At 33.6% G+C, this 25,132-nt stretch overlaps 3 protein-coding genes and 1 long non-coding RNA gene across 6 annotated transcripts; 3 read left to right on the forward strand and 1 right to left on the reverse strand.

The window, feature by feature from the left end:
• The first annotated feature begins 3,353 nt into the window (after window positions 1-3,353).
• Window positions 3,354-4,157, forward strand: LOC139863166 (uncharacterized). Its single transcript, XM_071851814.1, has one exon. It carries the CDS (start codon window positions 3,354-3,356, stop codon window positions 4,155-4,157), a length of 804 nt encoding a protein of 267 aa, XP_071707915.1.
• A 479-nt stretch (window positions 4,158-4,636) lies between these two features.
• On the forward strand, window positions 4,637-12,529 carry LOC139862085 (ceramide kinase-like). Of its 2 annotated transcripts, none has more exons than XM_071850633.1 (12): window positions 4,637-5,026; window positions 5,282-5,443; window positions 5,547-5,714; window positions 6,256-6,348; window positions 6,441-6,533; window positions 9,703-9,928; window positions 10,005-10,092; window positions 10,185-10,334; window positions 10,823-10,924; window positions 11,016-11,363; window positions 12,065-12,131; window positions 12,213-12,529. In XM_071850633.1, exons 1-12 carry the CDS (start codon window positions 4,859-4,861, stop codon window positions 12,348-12,350), a joined length of 1,803 nt encoding a protein of 600 aa, XP_071706734.1. In that variant the 5' UTR covers window positions 4,637-4,858; the 3' UTR covers window positions 12,351-12,529. The 2 variants fall into 2 exon arrangements, with proteins under 2 accessions (XP_071706734.1, XP_071706735.1); XM_071850634.1 differs by having other exon boundaries at window positions 4,638-5,026; window positions 10,008-10,092.
• A 106-nt stretch (window positions 12,530-12,635) lies between these two features.
• Window positions 12,636-17,466, reverse strand: LOC139861332 (U-box domain-containing protein 35-like). The gene is made up of 10 exons (XM_071849705.1): window positions 17,265-17,466; window positions 16,515-16,714; window positions 16,310-16,428; window positions 16,109-16,230; window positions 15,858-16,027; window positions 15,337-15,653; window positions 15,148-15,252; window positions 14,616-15,044; window positions 13,364-14,116; window positions 12,636-12,971 (listed from the first exon to the last, which is right to left on the reverse strand). Exons 2-10 carry the CDS (start codon window positions 16,708-16,710, stop codon window positions 12,789-12,791), a joined length of 2,394 nt encoding a protein of 797 aa, XP_071705806.1. The 5' UTR covers window positions 16,711-16,714; window positions 17,265-17,466; the 3' UTR covers window positions 12,636-12,788.
• A 5,979-nt stretch (window positions 17,467-23,445) lies between these two features.
• LOC139864971 (uncharacterized) lies at window positions 23,446-24,559 on the forward strand. 2 transcript variants are annotated; one of them, XR_011764560.1, is made up of 3 exons: window positions 23,446-23,722; window positions 23,798-23,934; window positions 24,009-24,559. It is a non-coding gene; the product is annotated as an uncharacterized lncRNA (long non-coding RNA). The 2 variants fall into 2 exon arrangements; XR_011764561.1 differs by having other exon boundaries at window positions 24,026-24,559.
• The last annotated feature ends 573 nt before the right edge of the window (window positions 24,560-25,132 follow it).

The raw sequence follows: 25,132 nt of genomic DNA on the forward strand, positions 1-25,132 counted from the left end.
CCGTTCTTATTGATTAAAAACGTTCCATATTAATTGATTTCGTTGCGAGGTTTTGACCTCTATATGAGACGTTTTTCAAAGACTGCATTCATTTTTAAAACAAACCATAACCTTTATTTCATAAATAAAGGTTTAAAAAGCTTTACGTAGATTATCAAATAATGATAATCTAAAATATCCTGTTTACACACGACCATTACATAATGGTTTACAATACAAATATGTTACATCGAAATCAGTTTCTTGAATGCAGTTTTTACACAATATCATACAAACATAGACTCCAAATCTTGTCCTTATTTTAGTATGCAACAGCGGAAGCTCTTAATATTCACCTGAGAATAAACATGCTTTAAACGTCAACAAAAATGTTGGTGAGTTATAGGTTTAACCTATATATATCAAATCGTAACAATAGACCACAAGATTTCATATTTCAATACACATCCCATACATAGAGATAAAAATCATTCATATGGTGAACACCTGGTAACCGACATTAACAAGATGCATATATAAGAATATCCCCATCATTCCGGGACACCCTTCGGATATGATATAAATTTCGAAGTACTAAAGCATCCGGTACTTTGGATGGGGTTTGTTAAGCCCAATAGATCTATCTTTAGGATTCGCGTCAATTAGGGTGTCTGTTCCCTAATTCTTAGATTACCAGACTTAATAAAAAGGGGCATATTCGATTTCGATAATTCAACCATAGAATGTAGTTTCACGTACTTGTGTCTATTTTGTAAATCATTTATAAAACCTGCATGTATTCTCATCCCAAAAATATTAGATTTTAAAAGTGGGACTATAACTCACTTTCACAGATTTTTACTTCATCGGGAAGTAAGACTTGGCCACTGGTTGATTCACGAACCTATAACAATATATACATATATATCAAAGTATGTTCAAAATATATTTACAACACTTTTAATATATTTTGATGTTTTAAGTTTATTAAGTCAGTTGTCCTCGTTAGTAACCTACAACTAGTTGTCCACAGTTAGATGTACTGAAATAAATCGATAAATATTATCTTGAATCAATCCACGACCCAGTGTATACGTATCTCAGTATTGATCACAACTCAAACTATATATATTTTGGAATCAACCTCAACCCTGTATAGCTAACTCCAACATTCACATATAGAGTGTCTATGGTTGTTCCGGAATATATATAGATGTGTCGACATGATAGGTCGAAACATTGTATACGTGTCTATGGTATCTCAAGATTACATAATATACAATACAAGTTGATTAAGTTATGGTTGGAATAGATTTGTTACCAATTTTCACGTAGCTAAAATGAGAAAAATTATCCAATCTTGTTTTACCCATAACTTCTTCATTTTAAATCCGTTTTGAGTGAATAAAATTGCTATGGTTTCATATTGAACTCTATTTTATGAATCTAAACAGAAAAAGTATAGGTTTATAGTCGGAAAAATAAGTTACAAGTCGTTTTTGTAAAGGTAGTCATTTCAGTCGAAAGAACGACGTCTAGATGACCATTTTAGAAAACATACTTCCACTTTGAGTTTAACCATAATTTTTGGATATAGTTTCATGTTCATAATAAAAATCATTTTCCTAGAATAACAACTTTTAAATCAAAGTTTATCATAGTTTTTAATTAACTAACCCAAAACAGCCCGCGGTATTACTACGACGGCGTAAATCCGGTTTTACGGTGTTTTTCGTGTTTCCAGGTTTTAAATCATTAAGTTAGCATATCATATAGATATAGAACATGTGTTTAGTTGATTTTAAAAGTCAAGTTAGAAGGATTAACTTTTGTTTGCGAACAAGTTTAGAATTAACTAAACTATGTTCTAGTGATTACAAGTTTAAACCTTCGAATAAGATAGCTTTATATGTATGAATCGAATGATGTTATGAACATCATTACTACCTTAAGTTCCTTGGATAAACCTACTGGAAAAGAGAAAAATGGATCTAGCTTCAACGGATCCTTGGATGGCTCGAAGTTCTTGAAGCAGAATCATGACACGAAAACAAGTTCAAGTAAGATCATCACTTGAAATAAGATTGTTATAGTTATAGAAATTGAACCAAAGTTTGAATATGATTATTACCTTGTATTAGAATGATAACCTACTGTAAGAAACAAAGATTTCTTGAGGTTGGATGATCACCTTACAAGATTGGAAGTGAGATAGCAAACTTGAAAGTATTCTTGATTTTATGTAACTAGAACTTGTAGAATATATGAAGAACACTTAGAACTTGAAGATAGAACTTGAGAGAGATAAATTAGATGAAGAAAATTGAAGAATGAAAGTGTTTGTAGGTGTTTTTGGTCGTTGGTGTATGGATTAGATATAAAGGATATGTAATTTTGTTTTCATGTAAATAAGTCATGAATGATTACTCATATTTTTGTAATTTTGTGAGATATTTCATGCTAGTTGCCAAATGATGGTTCCCACATGTGTTAGGTGACTCACATGGGCTGCTAAGACCTGATCATTGGAGTGTATATACCAATAGTACATACATCTAAAAGCTGTGTATTGTACGAGTACGAATACGGGTGCATACGAATAGAATTGTTGATGAAACTGAACGAGGATGTAATTGTAAGCATTTTTGTTAAGTAGAAGTATTTTGATAAGTGTATTGAAGTCTTTCAAAAGTGTATAAATACATATTAAAACACTACATGTATATACATTTTAACTGAGTCGTTAAGTCATCGTTAGTCGTTACATGTAAGTGTTGTTTTGAAACCTTTAGGTTAACGATCTTTTAAATGTTGTTAACCCAATGTTTATAATATCAAATGAGATTTTAAATTATTATATTATCATGATATTATCATGTATGAATATCTCTTAATATGATATATATACATTAAATGTCTTTACAACGATAATCGTTACATATATGTCTCGTTTAAAAATCATTAAGTTAGTAGTCTTGTTTTTACATATGTAGTTCATTGTTAATATACTTAATGATATGTTTAGTTATCATAGTATCATGTTAACTATATATATATCCATATATATGTCATCATATAGTTTTTACAAGTTTTAACGTTCGTGAATCACCGGTCAACTTGGGTGGTCAATTGTCTATATGAAACATATTTCAATTAATCAAGTCTTAACAAGTTTGATTGCTTAACATGTTGGAAACATTTAATCATGTAAATATCAATCTCAATTAATATATATAAACATGGAAAAGTTCGGGTCACTACACTCATTCTCCTCCTCCATCACAAAATGTCTCGGGAATGGTGTCTCCATCAAATTTTGGAATGACATTTGGTTCAGTTCGGAAAGATTTAGCACACTTTTTCACAGATTATACATGCTTGAGACAAATAAAGATGCTTCGATCGCTGAAAGAATTACACATAGCAATGGATCTTCAGTTGGTAACTGGTGCTGGACAAGGCATCCTACTGGTCGGGCAACAAACGAAATCACGGAATTAAACAACATTGTATCTTCCGTTACTTTATCCGACAAACAAGACTCCTGGAAATACAATCTAGACCCCACAGGAATTTTCACCACCAAATTTTTGACACTTCTGATCAACACCCTAAGGCTCGGGAGTAACGCTTTAAGCTTATCGATTCCCCGTAACAAACTCCTACCTCAAAAAGTATATATCTTCATATGGAGAGCCTGTCAAAAAAAGATTCCGGTTAGATTCGAAATTGACAAAAGGGGCATTGATCTTGATTCCACTTTATGCCCTTTATGCGAATTGAATATTGAAACCACCGAACATATCCTCAGTACTTGCCCCAAAACGGCACTCATATGGAAACTTATCCTCGATTGGTGGGCCCAAGACGATTCTTTAATCTCCAATCTTAACGATGCCATCATCAATAAACAACCATTCGCTCTCAACAATTTCTGCTCTTCAATATGGCAAGCAACCAAATGGATTACTTGTTATATATTTTGGAAACATAGGAACTTGAAAGTATTTTCCAAAAAAACGTGGTCCCCTGGTTCGATTCTTTCCGAAATTCAAACACAAAGTTATAGTTGGATTTCCAAAAGATCGCGCAAAAAGAAATCAATCGAGTGGCATCAATGGCTCATTAATCCTTCTTTCTTTGTTGCGGATACTCCCCACCAAGTTGGGATTGGCTAATTTTCTACTTCACATGTGTAGCCCACAGATTCCATTTATTCTATTGAGGGTTTGATTAATCGGGCTAGTTTGTGTAACTTTGTAGGCGCTAGATCGTCACTGTTATCCTCTCTATCCCGGCTTGTTCTTTCAAGTTCTTATTCCCTCTTTAGTTTAATGGTCCTCGTTGACTACCCGCGATATAATAGCCTCCAATAATTATACTTCTGTTCCAATATTGTATAGATATGTATAGGGCCCTGTAACTCCATTTTTTATTAATAATAATTAATTTTGCTTTTCAAAAAAAAAATATAAACTTTGGTAATTTCTAATTATTCCAAAGTTATTGACCCGTAAACGAGAAACCCCTTTTACAAACACGACACGAATTCCTAAAACGCACATGTCTTCGCAACACATTATTCTGTTATCTGTTCCTGACAAATAAAAAACTCATATTTTGTTCTTTATTCCAAAATACTTTTATTAAAAATCGCATCTTTATTTTCTTTCATCTTGTATGATCCCTGTAAATCCTCATCAAACCCTGATAAATATCCTCAGATTAAAAAACAAATCAAGGGTTTGACTCCTCAAATGTTGTATCCCTCTTTTGTTACAAGATTTTGACTTCAAGATTTGATTTTTATACAAGATTTCTTATAAAAACACTAATTCCCGTTTCAGAAACCTTTAAATTTTGGTGGGTTTAATCTGTTATGGAGAGAATCGGCGATTTTGATGAACATCAAACAAATACACAATACATTGTGGGTCAAGAATCTTCAATTTTGACTTCTAATTTTTTCTTGGATCATGTTGGCGAGGTTTCTCTTACCCTTAATCCAAATGGGTTATCTTGGAAATTCATTAATTCCCTTTGCAATGTTAGTTTTTTCAGGTTACAATATATACTGCTTTTTTATTTCATTATTTAATTCAAGAATATAATCTCCCATTAAAGATTATGTTCATATATCCATATTTCGTATGATGATGATGATGTTTATAAAAGATTTATAGATTAGTGTAACTATGTTTTATGTATACCAAAAACAGGTAGAAGTAGTTAGATGAATATAGTAGTTTGATTTCATGAGATTGACCGTAAGTATTTTGTTTTTTGTTTCTTATGATAAAAGGCTGAGGAAGATCATTCAACTTGTTTGGGATTAAAAATTGTTTCCAAACATGAAACATCAATCAACATTACCGATGTTTATGCCGTTGAGTTTATAGATTGGGGATTGGTACACGAAACACTTCTCGCGAACCCCGGGTGCTTATTGGGTCATGCATCTGAGGTTAGAACGTTTACGCCTGTTGGACGGTTATGTAAATTTATGGATTTCCATATTTAGTTTTGTAGGAAAATGAAAATTTGCTTGTGTATATTTTTACTTGTAGATGTATAGATTCACAGTGCACGGGGTTGTGAGATCTAAGAATCAGCCCTCGCTTTGGGCTCCAACTGTTTATACGTTTGGTCATGTCGATAAGTCAACGTGTCAAATGTGGGTCAACAGGATGAATACTTATTTAAGCATGGAAACCGATCGACCTAAGAGTCTTCTGGTATGTTTGGATAAACTGATTTTGTTTGTGTACTTGATTATTTAGGAGCAACATAACTAATCATCCATAAAGTTACCTACTTTACTCTTTTTATATATAATCAGAAGTTTCAAAACACTTAAACATCTGACTGTTACAACTTTGATCAGTCGAAGAACAGTCAAAACTTTCCACTGCTATCCTAAATATGGTTATTCAAGATCACTTTCAAAACATATACTCAAACACTTGCAAATTGTACTCCCACTTCACAAAATGTCTTTTTTTTTTTTTGAACAAATTGTCACAATTTTATTATATAATCTGAAGTTTCCAAACACTTGAACATCTGACTGTTACAATTTTGTTCAGTTGAAGAACAGCCAAAACTTTTCGCTGCTGTCCTGAATATGTTTATTCAAGATCACATGATCACTTTCAAAACACACACTCAAACACCTACAAATTGTACTCGTACGTACCTAAATATGACATGTTCTTGGACACTTGATTTTTAAAAAAATATTTGGCAATTATTATTATTCTTATTTACGTTTGCTAGGTGTATGTTAATCCCGGGAGCGGAAAAGGAAAAGGTTGCCAAATTTGGGAAAGTGTTGCTCCAATCTTTTCACAAGCCAAAGTCAAAACAAAGGTCTGTGTCTTGTTTACATGAATTGTTTTCAAGTTAATATTTCCATCCAAAATGTAGACTTTTTTTTAGGTTTGATTAATTGTTTTTTATAGGTTATTGTTACAGAACGGGCTGGGCAGGCTTCTGAGGCTATGTCATCTATGACAAACCGAGAGCTGAGTTCATACGATGGAGTTGTCGCTGTTGTGAGTATTATTATATTCCTAACTTGACGTCTGTGTTCGAAATCTTTAAATATTTAGGGATCCTTTGATATGTAATTCTTGAATTCAACTTGTGAATCGAAGAATTACTCAATAACAATCTGGAAACCTTTGCACAAGAATAAGAATCGAGATTGAAATTGGAAATGTTTATTGATTATTAACAGAGAACAATTTGGGGAAAATTACAATTGAAAACCTAACTTCTACAATCTGTTATCATCCCTTTTATCCAACGAATTACACTAACAATTAACAGAATTCAGTTACAGTGATCAGACAAGCTAACACCCTTTCCCGCCTAGTCACCATTTGCTTCGTCTTCATCCTTGAGCTGGAGTATATCACGTGTTCTGCACGTGTGTGCAGAATTAAAATGTATCACGTGCAAGGCACGTGATGGTCATAACAATCTCCCTCTCTTAAACACATTCTTGCCCTCAAGAATGAAATTCAAAATTGAAATTAGGGTAACGGGCAATGAGCTCTTCTGCCATTTCCCATGTAGCATCATCAACAGAGGCATTTTGCCATTGAATTAGCAATAAAATGTCTGCTCGATTATCTCGTTTCACCATCCTTCTAGCTACCACTTTATAGGGTTCAATTGCAATCAACCCTGTATTATCCATATGAGGCATTGACCCCATTTGACTTGGTGTAATTCCTTTGCACAATTTCAACTGGGAGACATGAAACACTGGATGAACAAGTGAATCATGTGGCAACTGGAGTTTGTAGGCAACTTCGCCCACCTTTTGTATTACTTGAAATGGACCATAGAACTTAGGTGAAAATTTGTGATACACATTCCCTCTGAGTGTAATCTGTCTATGAGGTTGTAACTTGAGATATACCCAATCTCCCACCACAAATGCCCTTTCAGTTCTTGACTGGTCTGCATAGTGTTTCATTCTATCCTGGGCACGTTTGATATGATACTTGAGCAATGAAATGGCAGCTTCCCTAGCCTCCAAACTTCTATCAACTGCTTCCACTTTACTCTGTCCTGGTAGGTACGTAGCTGATGTAAGTGGTGATTGGCCATATACCACTTCAAATGGAGTGGTTTGTATAGCATACCAGTCAAAGCATTTAGTGATATCAAAGGGCCCTCATTTCCTGGTGGGTCCAACAAATGTGAATCATCATCTTCCTCTACCACTTCTGACCCACTATACACTTGTTCTTCCAAATCATCACTACCCAGTACTTCCAAAGCATACATTTGACCACTACATTTATGCCCTGGGGCATACTTTTGATCACAATAAAAGCGTAAGTGCTTAGCACGTTTTTCATCCATTTCTTTTTGAGTCAGTTGTTTTCTAGTACCAGGTAAAGCTTGGTTGTTTCTTTGTGCATATGGTGTACTTGCTATAGCCAAGTGATTGTTACCCCCTTTAAAACCCCCATTCCATTGAGAATTATTCCTTGGATTACTAGTTACAGAGTTTGTTTTAGGAGTAGGAAGTAATGGGGTGTTATACCTTCTCTTTGTTGCAGCAATAGTTTCTTCTTGCATCCTGGCTAATCCCATTGCATCTTCTAGAGTTAGTGGCTTAAACATTCTCACAGGTAACTCTATATCTTTTTGTAACCCAGCCAGGTAGAAACTAATAGATTGCTTATCAGTCACTTCTGTCTTGTTTACTAGTTGCTCAAATTCATCATTGTAATCTTTCAAAGAGCCTGTCTGCCTCAGGTTCTTGAGTTCTGCCAATGGATCTTCAATGGTGGATCCAAACCTTCTTTGCACAGCCTTAGCATACACTGTCCATTCAACACCTTCTCCATGAGTTTTGATAATTTGTTGATGCCACACTAAAGCTTTCTTGTACATGTGGATTGATGCTAAGCGTACTTTTTCATCCTCTTCAATCCTATCTGCTATGAAGAATTGGTTACATTTGTATAACCAATCTTTTACATCATCTCCTTCAAACTTTGGGAACTCCAATTTAGTAAATCTTGCAAATTGTGTATTTCTGTTATGAGTTCCTTCGCCATTTCTGTTGGTGGATAGGTATCTTTGCTGCAAAATCACATCATCTAATTTGGTAGCCATTGCTGCCACCGTCTGACTCAGAGTAGCCACCGTAGACCTTAAAGACTCAAGCGAATTGCTGTCGTCACTTGAATGTGCCCTAGTTGAAACCGCCATTGTCGTTGAATGAAGATCTTGATATCGTAGCCAGGAAATCGCTCTGATACCAATTTGATATGTAATTCTTGAATTCAACTTGTGAATCGAAGAATTACTCAATAACAATCTGGAAACCTTTGCACAAGAATAAGAATCGAGATTGAAATTGGAAATGTTTATTGATTATGAACAGAGAACAATTTGGGGAAAATTACAATTGAAAACCTAACTTCTACAACCTGTTATCATCCCTTTTATACAACGAATTACACTAACAATTAACAGAATTCAGTTACAGTGATCAGACAAGCTAACACCCTTTCCCGCCTAGTCACCATTTGCTTCGTCTTCATCCTTGAGCTGGAGTATATCACGTGTTTTGCACGTGTGTGCAGAATTAAAATGTATCACGTGCAAGGCACGTGCTGGTCATAACATCCTTTTCCTTTGTTCCTTAAAAATGCAATCGCATCTTTTGTTCAAAACTTCAAACGCTAACTTGATAATATAGTTACTGCTTGGATTTTTTTCTATGAAATTTATATCTAATCAAGGTTGAAGAACTCGCGACTCTGGGATTACTGCAGTGGCATTTTTGGGGAGTATTCAGATGTTGACCAAGTTTGACTTTGACCAAGTTTTGACCAATTTTCCGAGTAATCCCGAGTTTGGCCGACTTTGACCGATTTTGACCGACTAATACTGAGTTTTGACCGAGTTTGACCTAGGTTATACCGAGTAATTGAGCCAAGTACTCGGACCGATCTTAAAACTGAGAACTCGGCAAGTACTCGCCGAGTTTTACCGAGTTCTACAACCCTGTATCTAATATAGTTTTTGTTTTACTTTTCTATACCCTACAAAACGATAAGGTCATACCCTGGTTTTTCATGTTGGTCCACAATGCCACACACATATTAGTTGATATAAGCTTAACGAAATTTCTGCATTCCAACAAAATGGACATCGTATTAAATTTGTTCTTTGATATATGATGAAATTTAGGGCGGTGACGGATTTTTTAACGAGATTATTAACGGGATTTTAATGTCAAGACATAGAGCTCCTTATCCACCTTTACCTCCAGACGATGAACAAGTGGTTGAAACCGAAAGTGACGTATTACCTCATGATCCAACCGTAACCGTTGCGGCCCCTTTGGTTTCCAACGAGGACGAGTCTCCTCTTCTTTCAAGGTCACCGCTTGGTGAATCACACGGCGTAAATCTCGGTACACACTTATTTACACTAATCTCCATTTTCCGCTTCTATAACTAGTAAATTAACATCCTTTTTGTTGCTTAAAGCAGATCAAGACGTTGAATTTGCATTTCCAAATGAGCGATTTCGATTTGGGCTTATTCCTTCTGGCTCCACCGATGCTATTGTAATATGGTAAATCTTGCTATCATTATTTTTAACAAATATTTAAGATACTTAATTCTTGTATTTGTGTAAATAGCTTTTGCACATTGACTTTTTATCAGCACAACTGGTTTTCGGGATCCTATGACATCAGCACTGCAAATTATATTGGGTAGAAGAGTAAGCCTTGACATAGCTCAAGTTGTGAGATGGGAAAAATCAAGAACATCCAAGAAAAAGCCTCACGTACGCTATGCAGCTTCGTTTGCTGGGTAGACTCTAATTTTGACTTTTTCTTTAGAAAGATGGAAGCTTTTATTTTTTTATTTTTTTTAATTACATGGATTTCAAGTAGAGGGGGCATTTGCAACCCGTTTATTTGATAAAAGGGTTGATTTGGGTTGGATTTTATCTCCAACAGGCCGCGTGGTCAGAAATTTAAAAGCCTATTTAAGGTAAAGCATGTCAAATGGGTCGAAACTCAGAAGTCGCCTTACATATGATTCAAATGTTTATAACATATTGATTATTAGATAAATTTATTCCAACAAATTAGATACTATTTTATAGTACATTTTTCTTAATTATATAATATACATCAGTTTTTAGAAAGTTAAAGAAATGGTTGAGATAAGATTAATGGGACATCCCTATTTGATCCATTTGAACCCTTTTGCTACTCTAGTTTTTAATGCTCTGTTCTGTATTTCGAGGAAAAAAAATTAATTGTAATAATCTTTTTTCTTTGTATCTTTACCAGTTATGGATTCTATGGTGATGTCATCACAGAAAGCGAGAAATACCGTTGGATGGGTCCGAAAAGATACGATTATGCAGGAACAAAAGTATTCCTCAAACACAGGTATCTATCACTATCAGCATGGGTACATATTTACTTTCACAAGACATTAGCTAATACTTATTTAATATAATTTATTTATATTTCTTTAAAGGTCATACGAGGCAAGCGTAGCATATTTGAAAGTTGAATCAGAGCAAACAAATGTGGGTGCAAATGCGAGAAGGATAAAGGCGTTTTGGGGATTATCTAAGGAGTCAGAAAGATTAATTTGTCGTGCCAAATGTGATATATGCAACACGGCCCCACAAATAGAGAAACCTGACCCACAACAAGAATCGAATTGGGTGAGAGTTAAAGGACGATTTCTTAGTATTGGGGCTGCTGTAATTTCATGTCGTAATGAAAAGGCACCCGATGGTTTGGTTGCTCATGCACATCTTGCAGACGGTTTCCTGCATCTGGTTTTGATCAAAGATTGCCCTCGCGCTTTCTATTTATGGTATAACATATAAACATTACTCCAACTAATGCACCTTCTTTACGTTCAGGTCAAAACGGGTTTGGTTGACTCATAACACTTGTGTTTATTTTCTTTTTACCTTTTTGAATGTCAAAATGGGTTGGGCTGACCTACAAATCCCATTTTGCCCATTTTCTTATGATTCTATGGATATTTAACTATGGCTACAAACAATGTTGTAAAAGTCTACGGACGCGTCGGTTTGGGGACTAGCCTGTCTGACTCGCCCAAAAACGTCTTAAAAGTCGGGTCAAAGTTGGGATGAGTCGGCCGAGTTGGGTCCGAGTCTGTCAAAGGCAGTCAAAGTTAGGTAAAAAAATAATAATTTTGAAGTAAAATTTTGTGCCATATATATTTATTACGTGTAATACATCTATGTATAGTTTATTTATTACAAAAAGTCAAAGTTGGTCAACGACTCGTTCCCGGCTTGAGCGACTTGTCCTACGAGGTCCCAACCGACTTGTGACTTCTACAAGCTTGTCTACAACATTAGTTACTGTATAGATATCATTATAAAGTGATCTATGTTCTATGTGTCATTTGAATACACCTGGATGACTTGCAACCTATTTGACTAGTTTCATGTGTTAGCTAAAAATCTACTTATTACCAAACATAAATGGGTTTGAATTGCCACCTCTGAATCTTACTCACTGATGGCTAATTGACATATGCAGGCATCTCACACAGTTAGCAAGGAAAGGTGGGACCCCTCTGGATTTTGATTTCGTTGAGCATCACAAAGTACGGTTTCTTTTGCTCTATACGAATAACAATAATATATACCATTTTATTTTAAATTTTAACTTTTCCGTCCGTTCTCAGACTACAACTTTCACATTCACTTCGTCCGGTGAGGAGAGCGTTTGGAATGTGGATGGCGAGATCCTTCAAGCACAAAAACTCTCGGCTCAAGTCTTTCGTGGTCTTATTGATTTGTTCGCTTCTGGCCCCGAAACATAAGAATTGACACCTTTAACCCCTTTTGTATCTATACTTATTCCATCTACTTTTGCTCTTCCCATTTTTTTGTTTGTAATTGTAATCTGTAAAACTTTATCAATTTGTATATATACAGGAACAAGCACCATAGCCTGTTATAGACCCTCTTTTTTAGTAAAATCTTGTAGATTATTACAGTACTTGACTAAATAGAATTTGTTTATTTCTATTATGGAATTATTTGTTTAGTTATATATAAACTCAGTCTCATACTGCATCATATCATATAAAAGTTGGTTTGAGAAGTAACTCAATGTACATTTATATAAACTCTTCAAATTAAAAAAGTTCACGTAAGACCCAATATAGCATATAAACCAAATAAATAAATAAATACATGTACATCAAACAAACAATCCTGAGAAAAAAAGCAGGTTGGATCCAAATTTCTTTCTCAAATCATTGTGTTCTTAGCTTCCACTCCATGATTGCAGAAAAAAGTGTGTAATTCGGCGTTAAGCTCCTACTTGTCAAGGGTAAATTCGTCATTGGTGAACAATCACTCTCTTCAAACCATTTCTCTATCGCCCTTCGATCATAAGTGTAACCATCAGCAGCAACACAAGGATCAAACATTACTTCCTGCATCAAAAATATACTTAATCCCATGAATTTAATATAATCTTGAAAAGTAATACTCTTTTCGTTCAAAAATAACTGTTCCATTTGATTTTTCAAAGTCTTTCTATTTCAACTTTGGTTTTAAATACTTTTATTTATTTTATATAATATTTGATAAAATTTATATGAATGAACTAGTTTTTGAAACGTGTTTTCATTAATACAGTTTTCATCAAATACTATATAACACAAAAAAATATTTAAAGTCAAAGTTGAAGAAAGACTACATAAGTTAAACAGTGACAGTTATTTGGGACAGAAGTAATATAGATTACCACAACGAGTACACCCAGGTGGGCCCGTCATGTCCCGCCCATTACCCAACCAGCCCTTTGGTAACCATTGAAGCTAACCTTGAGTATTGGGCAAATGAAGTGATTTAATGGAGTGGTTCTGGTCATTGATACGGTTCTTTGAGCTTCATCGGCAACCGCTTTTAATCTTTCCAATACAGGAAGAACTACGTCTTTCAAATCAGGCCGATCTCTTCGTCTAAGTTCAGCACAACTCAAACCCAAAACAGCTAGCTCCTTAGTTTCATTAATTGGCCATTCACCCGCTTCTCGATCCAACACCGTCGCCAACTTATCATCTTCAAGAGCCGTTTCAACCATGTGGGTCAACGCAATCGCTGGTCTTGCAGTCAGCAACTGCAAGATCACTATACCAAGAGCATAAACATCTGATTTAGGAGAAACTAATCCAGTTCGTTGATACTCTGGATCGATGTAACACAAAGTTCCCGCAGGACTAGTGTCTTTATAAACAGTTGATGTTGAAGACGGGTCAGATTGAAGCATGGTTGAAACACCAACGTCGCCTATTTTACTAACGAGATTCTTATCAAGCAATATATTTGCAGGTTTTAAGTCACGATGAACGATTGACTTTGGCTTTGCGTTGTGAAGGAACATTAGTGCTGACGCGACTTCCCATGCGATACGGAACCGGTCGAACCATGCGATCGGTGGTGAGTTGTTTTTGCAAGATAACCTTTCGTCTAAGCTCCCGTTCTCCATGTACTCGTAAACTAAGCAGCCATGATCCACACACGCACCAATTAAAATAAGCAAATGAGGATGTCGCGTTCTGCTTAATACTTCAAGCTGAAAAATCAAGTATTCTACTTAATCTCTAGATTGGAAAACACTTCAGATCTATTAATATGTTTTCTTTTCTCTAAAAATTTGTATTTGAACAAGTTTTTTGTTTTTTATGACAAAATTACGTGGATAGTTCACGTAGTTTGCTCAGATTACGTGCGCAGTCTCAAGTTTTTTTCTTACGTGGTTAGTCATGGTGGTTTGCACTTTTTGCGCGTAGACATCCGTTAAAAAAGTCAGTTAAGTGGCAGCACATGCGTTGCACGTGCAATGCAGGTGTGTCACTTAACGGATTTTTTTGCACGCGCAAAAAGTGCAAAGCATTAGTGACCACGTAAGAAAAAAACTTTAGGGACTGAGCGTGTAGAGTGAGCAAAACACAAACACATAGACCATCCGCATAATTGTGTTTTTTTAACGCTATTCATGAAATGTTATTTGAAAAACACATCCACGTCACGTGTACGCAAACTACACAAAGCGAGCAAATTTGAGGTCATACCTCTTGTTGAAACTGTCTGGTTCTATGAACTTCTTGAGAATGCAGAACTTTAACAGCAGCAACCGTATGATGAAAGCTCGATTTATATACAGTTCCGTTTCCTCCTGTTCCTATTTTAAGATCATCGGTAAATGAAGAACAAGCAGCCACTATTTCGTCCCATGTGAACGTTTGGTACAACAATGAGGTTCCGGTTATGGCGTTACGAAGCTTTTCGTTCTCTCGAGATTCTTGAAACACTTTTTCTTCTGCATCTTTTCGTACTGCAGCTTCTCGTCTAACACGTTCTTTTATGAATTCAACCTGTCGTTTAGCCGCTTCGTGCTCGTTCTTTTCTTTCTGAGCTAATGATTTCGCTTCTTCTTCTTTAACTTCTAATTCTTTGAGTTTGATCGATTCCGCTAGTTGCTGTTTCTGAAGATCATTCAGCTGATACAAAGCAATGGTGTTTTGTTTTTTAGTCTTAATTGACTTTGACAGTAAAAGTCAAAGTTTGACTTCAAAATCAAGAGTAAAAGGGAAAAAAAGCTACCGTTCTAGATGCATCAAGTGTCTCGCTTTGGGCAATAGCGTACATCCCGCGAATGTGCCTGAGTTCAACTCTCAGTTTTTCTAGCTCAAAGTTGATATTATTGTCCTACAAAAATCGAGTCTTTTAAGTCATATTGATTACAGCAACGCGAAATCATGTTTAGAAATGACAAAAAATGTATAAAGATACCTGGATTTCTGATGAAATTTCGGAAGGTGCGAAAGATACAGACCCTTGATCAGATGTCCAAGAATGATTTTCATTTAAGAAGCTTCGATTGCTCGAAATTGTACTATTTGCACGAAAATAATCAGAATTACTACCATAATAAACACCTGTTTCATCTTCCTCATAGCTATCAAGAAACTTATTTCCTGGTGTATTTACAGAACTTGTTTTTTTGTGCAGGGTGCGGTTTATAGATGAAAGAGCTTCAACACGTTGCATCGGTAGTGAATTTGAAAAGAATTGCGAGTACGAAGTAGCCGAACCTTGATCTGTCCACTCTGTTAAGCAGTCACAAATTAAACAAAAGAAAATTGTAACTCCAACTTTTTGAAATCAAAATTGGTATAAATTTCACAATATCTTATACCAAAATGTTTCCTTTTGTGCAACTTGTTATAAAGTTTAAATCTTTATGATATAATTGAAGAATTAATATGGAATTTGAAATAGTATATTAGTCTCTTTGACCTCAAAAGTCAAACCTGAAGAATCGGTGATAGAACTTGAATCACTATTGTTACTATCATCTTTACTGGACCCAATCGTCTCGGAATCAGAAGCTCGAAGCGAAGATAGTTTCCCTTTAGAGATAACATAAACCGTACAAAAGCTCGGTACGCTTTCTGAGATTCTTGACGACAACTTCCACCCCCTAAAACACCAATAAATATATTTATAAATTAACAAAAGACGCGATTGATTAAAACCAAAACGTATAGAAAGAACTTGCTACCTTGAGAACAGGCCGTTTGATGAAGCTCCAATCACAAGTTTGCTAATACTGTGTTTAACAATTTCTTGTTTTATTGCATCTACAATATCATCTGACTCAATTTGTACAATTTCAACTTCCACCTGGAACGAAAAAATGTTATCTTGATACTGTTTTATTAAACTCAATTCATATAATCAAGAAGTTGCATAAAGTTCAAACCTTTCGCTTAGAACACATATTGTTGAAAGGTAGGAGCTTTTCGCACGTCTGCCATTCGATTTCTTTTTTATAAGCAATAACTATATCCTCTCTCACTTGAGAAATCGGAACAGTACCCACTAGCAAAACAATGAAAAAGATTTAATCTTGAAATATAAATTTAAAATTACAAGAAAAAAGATTGAAACTTGAAGCTGAAACTCACTTGGGGTTGGGATTCTTGAAATTTTCGGGCGAATGAAGAATAATTTGAATAAAAGCATACCCTCATTAACAAATTTATCCAATGCCCATTTAACAACATATTTGGTTTTTCTACTTCCATTTACAGCTAAAGCAACCACCAAATATGAAGGTGTTCCTAATTTTTCCACCCCTTTAATCATCCCATCACTCTCCATATTTCTGTAAAATTACCCATTAAACATTTATCATACATTAAAAAAAATAAAAGAAAAATGAATTATGAAAAAGAAGTTAAAGCTCTTATTCACTTCTTTTTTCACCCAAAAAGATCACAAGGTTCTTGAAACCACAAAAGCTAAAACATATCAAGTGTGGGTAATTTGGTATAAGATTTTATGTATTATAATCTTGAAAATTGACAATGTTTAATCAAAATTGGCGCAAAATTCTTTTTTTTTTTTTTTTTTTGGGAAAAAAAGATATATTATAAACCAAAACATACAAACCAAGGCTGGACATACCCAAGCCAAATTGGCGCAAAATTCTTATGTAATCCAAATCTAATTTTTGAAAACGAATGAAGAGGGTTAAAAAAAGAAATCAACCAAACAAAATCATGAAGTACAGAAAGCTAGAAACAGAGCAATTGTGAGTAAAGATTTAGTTTTTTTAAACCATGTAAAACCCACAAAAAATGGTTTAATTCATCTTAAAAACCCCATATACAGAATTATGAATTTTTAGCTAAAAAACAGAGCATAAACCATACCAAAACATCAGAAGCATTGAAACCTGACAGAAAAAATCAGTAGTTTGATGAAGAAAACATGATATGTTTTTTTCCTCTCTCGCAAATCACTTAAAGTTCGTTGTTTTTGTTGGGAACGATATAGTAAAAAAAAAAATAGGGAAAAAAACGATTTTTATAATTATATAGGTGAAGTACACAATGCATCTACTTGGTTCAAACCGTGACATATTGGTTTTATTGTTCAACGACAATGATTAGATGATTAATTAATGTTCAATACGGTATATATAATAGTATCAAATTGGAATTTAGTTTAGGTTATAAGTGATTAATTTATTTCAACTTGACAATGTGTGACAAGCAATTTGGATTAAATACTATTTCTATTTTAATTGCCCCTTTTGACATGTAAATTTGTCAACACTTTCGCATGTATAAACAAATTTTCCTAAAAAAATGTCGTTGGTTGCTTGTAACTTTCCATTTGGCATATATATTTATCTCAACGAATTGAAATAATTGTGACATTGGTCCCTCAATTATACACCAAAAAGTTAACAACATCCCTCAATATTTTTTATAGCTAACATCATCCTTTCATTATCACATTTTAAGATACCGAGTCCCTCTGTCAACATGCCGTCCAAACTGTCCGTTAAATACCATCACGTGAGTAACACGTGATGGGTATTTTCGTCTTTTTAGCTCACTTTCAGCCTTTAATCAGATCCAAACAAATAAATAAAAATCAAAAAATCTCATAATTAAAAATAAAAAAACAAGCACCCACATCTTTTCATCTTCATCATCAAAATACTCCTTGCTCGACACCTACATCTTATCATCTTCATCATCAAAATACTTGAAATGAATTAACGGAGAATGAACTGAAACATAAATTAGTGTTTGACTAAGAAATCCCTTGGAACAGATCTACAAAACAAATCTACAACCATCTTCATCACAAGGACCGTTCATCACAATCGACCGATGTTGCTTCTACTCTTGCAAGACCGCCGGAGGTAGAAAACAGCACCACCACAGCCGATTTTATGTTTGCTCCGTCGTCAGTGCACGTGTTTTTGGGGAAAATTAGCCACTTTTTTGGTTCAAAAGTGAATATCTATTGTAGCTAATTTATCATATTGTCTTTTGTTTCTTGTTCAATTATTGAAGATGAAACATTCCTTCTAGATATATTATTATGTTACTACATCAGATACCAGTAATGTTGCAGCAATGGTGGTTATTGATGATTTGTATTTTTTGAGTTTGATTCTGAATGATATGAAAATGAAATCAGTAAATGAAATCGTGTTTGTGTTTTAGGATTTGTGATTTGAATCAACACAAATTTGTATAGGTTTATAAATTAGGGTTTGTAATTTTGGGGAAGTAAAAGTTGAGCAAGAGCAAGGCTCAATTTAGATTCAGATGAAAAAAAAGGTTAAAAAGACGAATTTACCCTCACATGCAATACGTCCAATTTAAACGGATGGTTGACGGAGGGATTCGGTATCTTAAAATGTGATAATGGAAGAATACTGTTAGCCAAAAAAAAACTTGAGGGACGCTATTAATTTTTTGGTGTATAATGGAGGGACCAACGTTACAATTATTTCCAACGAATTTCATAAATTGCAAATCATGATAGTAACTTTTTTATAATGTTGTTGGACGTTACATCAAAAGTTTGATAGCATAGATATATATTTTTTTTTTTTATGTAGTTTTGATTTATTGTGAAGATATTAATTTTTACCAGAAACAGCAAAAATTTGAGAGCTTCTGATAATCACAATATTACTTTATGAAAAATAACAAATAACTTTTAATTAAATAAATATAATAAATATAAAAGTCGTAAATTTGCGTATAATTTTTTAACAAAAAATGTGCTTGTTCAAATGTAAACAAATCAATTAATCCGTTTTTAACCAATTCAATGTTCTATACCCCGTAGGTTTTACTAAACACTTTTTAAAGTGACAACAATTCGATGTTTTATACTCCGTAGGTTTTACTGGCACGTTTTTAAAAATGACAATATGAACATATTGATATTAAGGGGGTGTTTGAACTTGCGCTTAGAAAATTGATTATCCATTTTACATAATTAGAAACAAATAATCAATTGTATTAAAACGTAATTTAATTGAATGTTCTTGTATAGTTTTTCCTATTCAAGTCACGCGAAAAAGACAATAAATTCAATCTCATATGCTACTATACGTAGCTCATCAGAAATACTCCATGTATGTTTTCTAAACCTTCATTGATCACCCAAGTCTCTAACCTGAGATCTCTTACAAAGATGTCAGAAACTCCAATCACTGGACTACTTTAGGATGAGCTCTTACATAATTTAATTATGCAGTTTAATATCGTAATAATCAAATAATTATTTTTTTAAAGTGTTTGTGAAAATTATATTATTTGATAACTTAAATGTATAATTATGAAAAAGGACATTCTACAACTCTAAATAATTATGAACATGTATGTAACGCAAGAAATGGAAAAAAGAAATGGATCGTAATTAAATGGTGTAGGGTGTCCTTGTAAAATTAATGACACGGAAAGTCACGATTACAAATAGTACCAACTTTTTGAATTATTAAAATCACATTTTGAGAGTCTTAAAACATTAAAAAGCAATTTTCAATATCAGATTATCAAACACCTTGCAAAAGTATTTTCTTTTTAAAATCATGATAGTCAAATAACCAACACAAAACACAACTCCAAACACCGTCTAACATGTTTCATATTAAGGATGATGACAAACATAGTTTTTAACAATTATGTGGTTTCCTAGTTTTTAACAATTATGTGGTTTCCTATATTACTCTCTCCGTCTAAAAAAACATTGTCCACCTTTCTATTTTTGTTTATCCCAAAATTATTGTCTCTTTTTCTAAATAACCATTACATATCATTAAAGTTTCAATTATATCATTTTAAATTTATAAATTTAACTTTAAATATATCAATTAATTTATTACTTAGGGTGCTTTTGAACCGTTCAGCATTCAGTGCGTTTGTTTCTGACCTCTGAACGACATATGGTGCTGAATGGTTCAAAATTCAGCTCTGAACCATTCAGAGATGAAACACTCTCTTAACCATTAAGAGCCTAAATTATCTATAATATTCTCCTCAAATCATATCCTGATCACCTAACTAACAAGTATATTGAATTTTTTATTCATGTCACACGTTAATAAGGTAGTTTTAGTCAGTTCATATCGTTCATTCTAAATGATTATCAAACAGCTTATTTTCATTCAGAGCAAATCTTATTCAGAGGCTCTAGACCATTCAGATTCTGAATCATTCAGCACTGAATCATTCAGTTTTATCAAACACACCCTTACTCTTTATAACTACATTGAATAAAGGGCAAATCAGACAAATTATTATTATATCTTAAATTCAACAAAAGGTCAAACATGACCTTTTTTTTCCGGATGTAGTATAAAAAAAATACGGAGTAAAGCATTTGGGCATCACTTTGAACAAACAAATGTAGATTCACGTATAAACAATATTTTATATCCTTGTAAATTCACCTATTAATTTAGAATTTTACAAATTTTCCTACAATTTATACAAAATACTGTCGTTTAAAAAATAAATTTATATAAAATACGATATAACGATTTTTAAGACGTGATGCACCATACCAAAAATAAATAACTTTTGAAAAAGTGTCTAGGGTTATTAAATTGCGATATAAAGATTTTTAAGACGTGATGCACATACTAAAAATCACAAAATAACTTTAAAAAAAGTGTCAAGGTTGGTTGTTATTCTACTTTCGGAATATTCGTTTTTGGTGTGGACCCTGTGGGGACGATGGGCTAGCAATGGTAAGGTTAGTTCCGAATACTGGGGGACCAGCTTTAAGTTTATAGCCAATAGACTAATATACTGAAATACGTTTGACTTAGAATATCACCGGGAGTAAAAAATCTCAACTGCCACTTGTTGTAGACTTGGACTTTGTCAAAAGTCGTCCTTATTTGTTATTATTATTTAAAATTCTATAAATTTTATAATTATATATATTATAAATTTCCTCTTTCCATTTCCAATTTCCAAAATATACTAAAGGAGGTGATGTTTTTTGTCATTTCATCAAGAAAAAACGACATCACCCTCTACGAATACGCATGCCGAAATCTCCCACCGCATCGCGCGAGCCGGTTCCGAACTAGTTATAAATAACAGCGTAAGGAGGTAATGTCGTTTTAATTTCTTAATTGTCGTTTAACACTTTGGTCAAAAAAGGTAGGGTGACATATCATTTTGCATAAATTTGGGCCTTGGCCCAATGACCTTAACACTAGTTATAAATTATAAATATAAATAAAAGTAACACAAATATCTATTGTCATCTTAACAAATTTGACAAACTTTTATATTACAACATTACGTATCACGCATGCTATATAATAATATAAGTATCTTTTTTTCTTTTTTATACACATAAATCATGAGCATAAATCAGACAAGTGTCATACCAGTATTCAACCTCACAAAATACCTTTTTCTCATAGTTTTGAATTAAAAAATTGATTAATTTTGTAACACTGACGCGTGTCCTTCTAACTTGCAGACTAATACGCACGCTCTTAGGGTTTCAAAATCCACAAATCTCGGTCGATTATATCAAACTGCCTTCAGATCTAATCATAAACTAACAATTCGTTTCTAGCGTTTCATCGTTTCCAAATCCATTCCCAAAGAAACACCCACACATTAAAATAAATCGATCAATGAATCAGTTTGCTAGCCCTGTAAAAATAAATCGAAGCAGAAGCGGCATTCTTGCTTAATAACGGTACTCAGATCTTCCCTGTTTTAATAACGGTCCTGTCTTATTTGTCAATGATCTCAAACAACCAACAATTGTGATTACATCTGTGTTTTTAGGATTCTGCGGTACCGAGGAATCTATAATGGCGAGATTCCAACCGATTGAAAGACGGGTATGATTTAAAGGTGCCTTTTTTAATTAGTCGATTGTAGTGCTTATTGTTTCACTTGAATTTTTCTGTGTTCAGCTGTTTTTTTTTTTTTTTTTTTTTTTTTGGTTATTTACATTCGCAAGGTAGACACATTCATAAGCTATACATAAATGTATGTTTTTGATGGATGCACACCATGTGTTCTATGAAATGTCATTGTTAAATTTATGTTTTTTAATTGAAATTGCATATTCGATTTTGGTTTACCTAAGAAGAGAGTATAAAGTTTTAAAGGCAGATCGGTTTTTTCTAACTATAACTGATAAAAGGCCATATGGGTTCATGACTTGGCATCTCTATTTCATGTAAGCTTTGCAATCTACTATTCATCGCTTAAATGATATTGTTTTTTAGCTTCTCTGATCTAATTACAATAAAGTACGTGAAATCGAATGTTGATTGCTGTTCGCTTTCTCTAATACATGAATCATTTTTTTCTATATAGTTGATGGTGAATGGTAATGGTAATAATTAAGTGTTTGTAGATGTAGATATAATTTAGGTGCATAACATGTAACACAACCATGACTGTCGTTACAAATTTGATGATATTCTGTTATATATTTGAATTGTATGCAGTTATATGTTTCTCATTATATTGTGTCATGTGTCAGTAATTTGTTGAATTCTAATTAAGAACATTCTAAATTAATCCGTAATGATTGCAAGTGCATATTGTGAAGGATGTGAAGTCGACCTACAATTGCATTTTGATAAAACTGGCGAGTAAAGATTGCAAAGGTTAGATAATGGTCATATTCTTTTTTTGTAAAGCTACAGAATTGCATTGTGAGTGTGCATAAGTGAAAGGTAATGTAATCTCTTATGTGTGTCAAAATATGCAGCTGGATAACGGGTGTAAACAGTATTTTCTATCATAAACAGGTAACTTTATTTGACTTGATTAAGGTCATCTTAAATTGCTTTTTAAAGGGTTGTCAGGTGAAGAAGGAAGTTTATGATTAAATACTTGAATGGATATATAAATTCCGCAGATACGTCTTAATTGTAAAGTGATGTGATTCTTACTTTAAAGTCAATATTATTGCTACTTACTAATGACGTGTTCTAACAATATGAATTTGTTAATGTCAAACTCATAACATTATTAGAACTGGGAAGTGAAGATGATTGTGGTTTACTTCAAACTTTTTGTTAATTAAAGTTTGTGGTTTATCTCAAACTTTTTTGTGGGTTTTGTTAACTCAAGTAGGAATACTTGAGAGGGTTGATCATGCTTCTCTGGAACAGGTTACTTTCAGACATCTTGATCAATTTTCAACGCCACTCGGGGTCCATGAAGCTTAAAAGTTGAAGCTTCTTATAGCTATTGGATGCCTTAATTTTTGTTGTAATAGAGGTGGTAATGGCTATAATATGAAAATGATGGTTTTTGGATGGGTCTCAACACTAGAATTTATACATGACACATTGTCATGACTGGTAAGATGATCAGTGATTTATCAACGTTTTATTATTAGTCATGTTTGGAATTCACTGTGCATTTTTATTATATAGGTGGAAAATATATTACTAGAATGCAAGTGCAGCCGCATAAGGCGATCATTGGTGGTACTTGGTACTAATACATTTGCTCATCAAAGCGGGATATATCATGTTGGTATTTGGTTATGGACTTATGGCCTTACATACAGGTAATTTTGAGAAAGTGGTCATTCAACAAAATTATTAAATAAACTTACTAGATACAACATGCTTTCTATTGTAGATGATGGTGTCATGCAGAACAAAAGCAGATATGAAATTATGTCTCCTGAGTTAGACTTCTTTGATCTAAGGTCTCTAGAGTTACACTTGAAAAACTAATGTTTGATGATTTAATCAGATTCTGAAAATGGGTATGTATTCATTTGACTGATGATTTTAAAAACTATACATTTCAAAACACTAATGCCTATCAGTTGATCATTAATATGTGAGTCAGTTGATTTTAATCCTGTGTTATCTTTAATGGGTCAAATGGGTAATTGATAAGCCCTGGATTGGACACAATATGTAAAAACAATCTGTGGAATGTGGTGAAGCCAAGTTGAGTTATTCAATAATATATCTTATAGAATTATTTATTTTATATATTTATGTACCGATAGTTTCTCTTAAACAAATATGTCAAATTAGATGGTTGGACGCAGTGTGTTACGGGTGATGGTCACATTGCAGCCTGCATTTCAAATGGCCACATTTTTAGACTGCGGGTAATGCACATTGACTGTGAAGGTATTACCAATTTATATTTTACTTATCTTTTTAGTACTCATTTTTATACAGTTCACTAAATGTTCATAATTTCTTAGTAGTCGTTCTTTGGTCATGGCTATGTTGATGCTGCTTAATTTAATCTACCAAATTCTTTTCTATAGTCCATGTATATAATATTGTGTACAAGGTACATTGGGCTCCAAAGACTGACAGACCGCAAGACAAGGTTTTTTACAACTATTGGGTTTGTTCTTTTTAAACAGTTTGTTGGATTTAAAGTATTTGTGTTCTTATATCATGTTCGTGGTGCATGTTTCATAATGGTCCCGACGTCTTGGTCATTGTAGCATATGCTACGGCTCGTATACTGTGACGATCGCTCCAAATCCATATGGATAATACGTCATTCATTGATTTCATTACGAGGTATTTGACCTCTATATGATACGTTTTGTAAACATTGCATTCTTTTGAAAAGGCACACCATAAATGAATATTTAAATCAGAGGTTTTCGACATCTGATGATTTCTACATATAGACAATCACCGTAAATAATAGTTTACAATAGTACTTCCGTTGACAATGCAGTCAAAATAAGATACATGGTGATGATTTGGTGAATGCAACGTTTC

This window comes from Rutidosis leptorrhynchoides, chromosome 8, assembly GCF_046630445.1.
Source record: "Rutidosis leptorrhynchoides isolate AG116_Rl617_1_P2 chromosome 8, CSIRO_AGI_Rlap_v1, whole genome shotgun sequence".
In the NCBI taxonomy this organism is placed as follows: Eukaryota; Viridiplantae; Streptophyta; class Magnoliopsida; order Asterales; family Asteraceae; genus Rutidosis; species Rutidosis leptorrhynchoides.

Bases quoted from the DNA above. Each gene is read 5' to 3' on its own strand.
- LOC139863166 (XM_071851814.1), top strand. From the start codon at position 3,354: ATGCTTGAGACAAATAAAGATGCTTCGATCGCTGAAAGAATTACACAT.
- LOC139862085 (XM_071850633.1), top strand. From the start codon at position 4,859: ATGGAGAGAATCGGCGATTTTGATGAACATCAAACAAATACACAATAC. The intron at 10,335-10,822 runs GTAGACTCTAAT...TATCTTTACCAG, and splicing joins TATGCAGCTTCGTTTGCTGG to TTATGGATTCTATGGTGATG. The intron at 12,132-12,212 runs GTACGGTTTCTT...GTCCGTTCTCAG, and splicing joins ATTTCGTTGAGCATCACAAA to ACTACAACTTTCACATTCAC.
- LOC139861332 (XM_071849705.1), bottom strand. From the start codon at position 16,710: ATGGAGAGTGATGGGATGATTAAAGGGGTGGAAAAATTAGGAACACCT. The intron at 15,654-15,857 runs GTTTGACTTTTG...ACTGCTTAACAG, and splicing joins TTCTATCACCGATTCTTCAG to AGTGGACAGATCAAGGTTCG. The intron at 14,117-14,615 runs GTATGACCTCAA...TTGATTTTTCAG, and splicing joins CCAGACAGTTTCAACAAGAG to CTTGAAGTATTAAGCAGAAC.